Source organism: Chrysochloris asiatica, unplaced genomic scaffold (genome assembly GCF_000296735.1).
Source record: "Chrysochloris asiatica unplaced genomic scaffold, ChrAsi1.0 scaffold00053, whole genome shotgun sequence".
In the NCBI taxonomy this organism is placed as follows: Eukaryota; Metazoa; Chordata; class Mammalia; order Afrosoricida; family Chrysochloridae; genus Chrysochloris; species Chrysochloris asiatica.
In genome coordinates this window covers 11,542,177-11,545,886 of record NW_006408571.1, presented here as the reverse complement: position 1 = coordinate 11,545,886, position 3,710 = coordinate 11,542,177, and the positions used below count along the sequence as shown (strand labels likewise).

General features: G+C 52.6%; 1 protein-coding gene across 1 annotated transcript; it reads left to right on the top strand.

The window, feature by feature from the left end:
• The first annotated feature begins 604 nt into the window (after positions 1 to 604).
• CCL21 (chemokine (C-C motif) ligand 21) lies at positions 605 to 1,280 on the top strand. Its single transcript, XM_006863165.1, has 4 exons — positions 605 to 671; positions 777 to 897; positions 973 to 1,155; positions 1,238 to 1,280. Exons 1-4 carry the CDS (start codon positions 605 to 607, stop codon positions 1,278 to 1,280), a joined length of 414 nt encoding a protein of 137 aa, XP_006863227.1.
• Positions 1,281 to 3,710: the final 2,430 nt, after the last annotated feature.

Genomic DNA, 3,710 nt, shown 5'->3' with positions numbered 1-3,710 from the left:
CTCAACTAGCAAAGAAAAGGAAAAAGACTCTGGGTAAGGGATTACCATGTGCAAAAGCTCAAAGGAGGGGCCAGGTGTGTTCATGAGAGGTGACTCAAGGGTGTTGGTAGAAGATGGGGCTGAACAAAGAACACGGGTTTCATCCTAAGAGTCACAGGGACAGCAAAGTGTTTGGAGCAGCAGAGAGACATAATCAAATGTAGATTTCAGGAAGAGTCTTCTACCCTGCCTGCTGGAAGGGGTAGAAAGGAGAAGTGTGGAGCCTGGAGTGCAGTGAGGGGGAGCAATAACAGTGTTCCTGGGAAGAGGTAGTGGCTTCTAACTAATACAATAGAAAAGACAGACTGGTTGATTCAACTGAAACTGAGGTAAAATCAGGTGACTTGGGGACTGACTGTGCTAAAGTCTTCATTTAGCCACGCTCCGCCTTCAGGAAGGAAAAGGAGGGGGATCCCTATTCTTGCCTAGATAGTGGGATAGGGGGAGGGGAGCCTCCTGGGGGATAAATAGGCAGTGGGCCAGTCCCAGCCCACACAGAGTCCCCCAACTTGCAGTGATCCGCCTAGCCCACAGCTCTGGCCTCTGCTCACCCTCTTCTGTGGCCATGGCTCAGTCACTGGCTCTGAGCCTCCTGGTCTTGGTTCTGGTCCTCTGCAGCCGTGGAACCCAAGGTACCAACGCACGGTGTGCCTAGGATGGGATGAAGGGGGGTTGGAGATGCCTGGGGTAGGGGTCTACAAGCATCCCCTGGCTCCCTGTGAACCCTGCCCCTGCAGGCAGTGATGGGGGTGCACAGGACTGCTGCCTCAGGTACAGCCAGAGGATCATTCCCTCCCACATCGTCCGAGGCTACAGGAAGCAGGAAACAAGCAGTGGATGCCTGATCTCAGCCATCTTGTGAGTGGGCACAAGGGGATGGGTGTAGGTCAGCAGCTGAGTGGGATGGGCAGGTTGCTGACCTCTCACTCCCAGGTTCGCACCCCGGAAGCGCTCTCAGCCTGAACTGTGTGCCAACCCTAATGAGGACTGGGTAAAGCAGCTGATGCAGCGTTTGGACAAGCCACCAGCCCCAAAGAAAAGCCCTCAGGGCTGTGGGAAGGACAATGGGGCGGCCAAGACTAGCAAGAAGAGAAAGAGCTCCAAAGCCTGCAAGAGGTGAGGAGTTTGGAGGACTGGGAAGAAAAGTGTGAGGGAAGGGCACCCATCAACCTTTCACACCCCTTTTCTACCCTCCCAGGTCTGAGCAGCCCACAGAGCCCAAAGCGGTCACAGCCCAGTGACCAGCCTGGAGTCCAGGAGGTCCCCACCAACATTACTAGGGCTTGGAATCCCAACCCAAGGGGCAAGAAAGGGGCTAGGAGAGAGGGAGGACTCGTCGGCCCCAGAGCAGCCACCTCTTGCTGGCCCTGCCGCACCTCTTCTCCTGCTTCAACCATCCCACCTGTGTGTCTCCAGCCCCATCCCACATGGCTGAACTGCCCAGACCAGACCAGGATCAGGAAGACAGTGGGGTCAGAGGGAGCGAGTGGGCAGGGTGTCATCCAATGAGTGTGGGAGGAGGCAGCAGGACTGTCTTTCTTAAGAGAGGTCACCTAGGATCCTGGACTTGCCCCTGCTCCCCACTGCACCCCATGTCTTCCTTATAACTGAATAAAACGTTGCTTCTGACTCCCACACATATACCTGTTCCTTTGTGTTTATGTCCACGGGGAGGCAGGTCTCTACAGGGTAGATTCACACTTTGGAGTTCCAGCAAGAGCTCCGTCTGGCTCAGACTGGTATGATCTCACCGCCCAGGTGCCCAGACCTGCGGGTAGTAGAGAAGAGGTTGATGAACACGGTGGAACAGACACTGGGGCTGCTCCTGGTCTCTGAGAAATTTCTGCCAATGAAAAGAGAGGAATGGTGGACCTGAAGTGCCCACCCCAACCTCTCTGCAGACCTCGGAGACCCAGAAGAGATCCCACCACCTGAATCTGTCAGGCACTCTCTCACCCCTGGAGTGACCTCCAGGTCTTCCTCCCCTTTCCTTGGGGGTCTATGCATAAGAAACTTCAGGGTATCTCTTTGGGAGGGCCACAGGAGAGAGGCTGTCATGGTTCCCCTCCACCTTCAGCCCTGTGGCCTGAGCCAGCCTGTAAGCCAGGCACACATAGGTTATACTGAAACCCACCTTAGCAACAGCACCAGTCCTGGGAGCCCCCCAGGACCCCTCCCCTCCCAAGGACCCAAGAGGAGTCTCTTCTGTCCTTTCAATGAAGTTCCGTCCTTGGCCTCTCCTCTGTGCTGGATGGGGCTGTCAGGAACTCTATGCCCATCTGGGCTCCTTGAATCCGTCAGCTTTCTCCAGTTAGGAAAGCCCTCTTATTTTCCATTTCTTCTCTTTTCTTCTCTGGCTAGGGCCCTGGTCCTCTTCCTTTCTTTAACCTCTTGAGGCCAAGGAATAAGTCTCCTGAGGCAGGTCTTTGGAAATCCAGGATTCAGACATATTCTTCTCTCCAAGAAGACCCTGCTCAACTCTTCTTCCCAGAGCAGAGACATTCCTTTCTGGCCCCCTCGCCCACCTCCTACCAGGGAGAAGCAGGATCATCAGATGGGGCCTGGAAAAGTGGGAGAAAAAGCAACAGATCCATGGGGAGGGTCAAAAATGATGGGATTCAAGGAGTTAGAGGTGGCTACTCCACCATCTTTTCCCTCCATGAGAGCCAAGCATGCCATAGTACTTACCACTTATCAAAAAATCTTGGAAGAATTCCCTTATCTGCTCCTCCTGTGGCTGCTGAGAACAGGGGTTCCTCCCTACCTATGATGTTGCAGCGGGTATGATCTTAGGCTATAAACTCAGATATGCATGAAATACTACATTTTACCATGTTCTTTAAATCAACTTTATTCCTACTTCCAAGTCCTTGTGCTGGTAAAGAAGTCAAATCATTCACTCCTGGAGATCCCACCTGCCAAGGGATGAGCAAAAGTCACAAAGGAGGCTCCCTACCTGCCCCAACCCATTCCATCCCTGGGCATGCAGTGGCTCCTGTGGTCTCGGCAGGTATGCCTCTTCAGATCCTGACAGCCCTGTGCCACATTTGAGACATGAGAATTCAGATATGAGAGCTTGGACCTGACCTCCCAGACACCTCCTAAAGCCATCTGCTCAGAGTCCTGCCACTCACTCCATCATTGTCAGTGCCCAGGCTAGCTAGAATCCCGGCCTCTGTCCAACAGTCTCTCCAACCATTGCTAAGTTTCTCCAAATGCACCCTCAGCCCCTCGGGATATAACCTTATCCCAGGTTTACTGGTGGTGTTGTTGTTAAGTACCTTCAAGGCGGGTTTCAACTCATAGCAACCCTCTATAGGGTTTCCGAGGCTTCAAATCTTTTTGCAGCAGAAAGCCTCATCTTTTTCTCACAGGTTTATTTTAGACTTTTACAAAAAGCAGAAGATGCCTTTACTCTCAGTTCCACCAAACCCCTGCCTGCTCTAAAGGGCAAGGAAAAACAAGAATTCATAGTTCAATAACTTATCCTGCCATACTAGTTGTTGTTGTTAGATGCCATTGAGTCAATACCAATTCATAGCAACCCTGTGCACAACAGAACAAAACACTGCCTGGTCCTGGACCAACCTCACAATTATTGCTACGCGTAAGCCCACTGATGCTGCCACTTGGCCAATCCATCTCACTGAGGGTCTTCCTCTTTTTCTCTG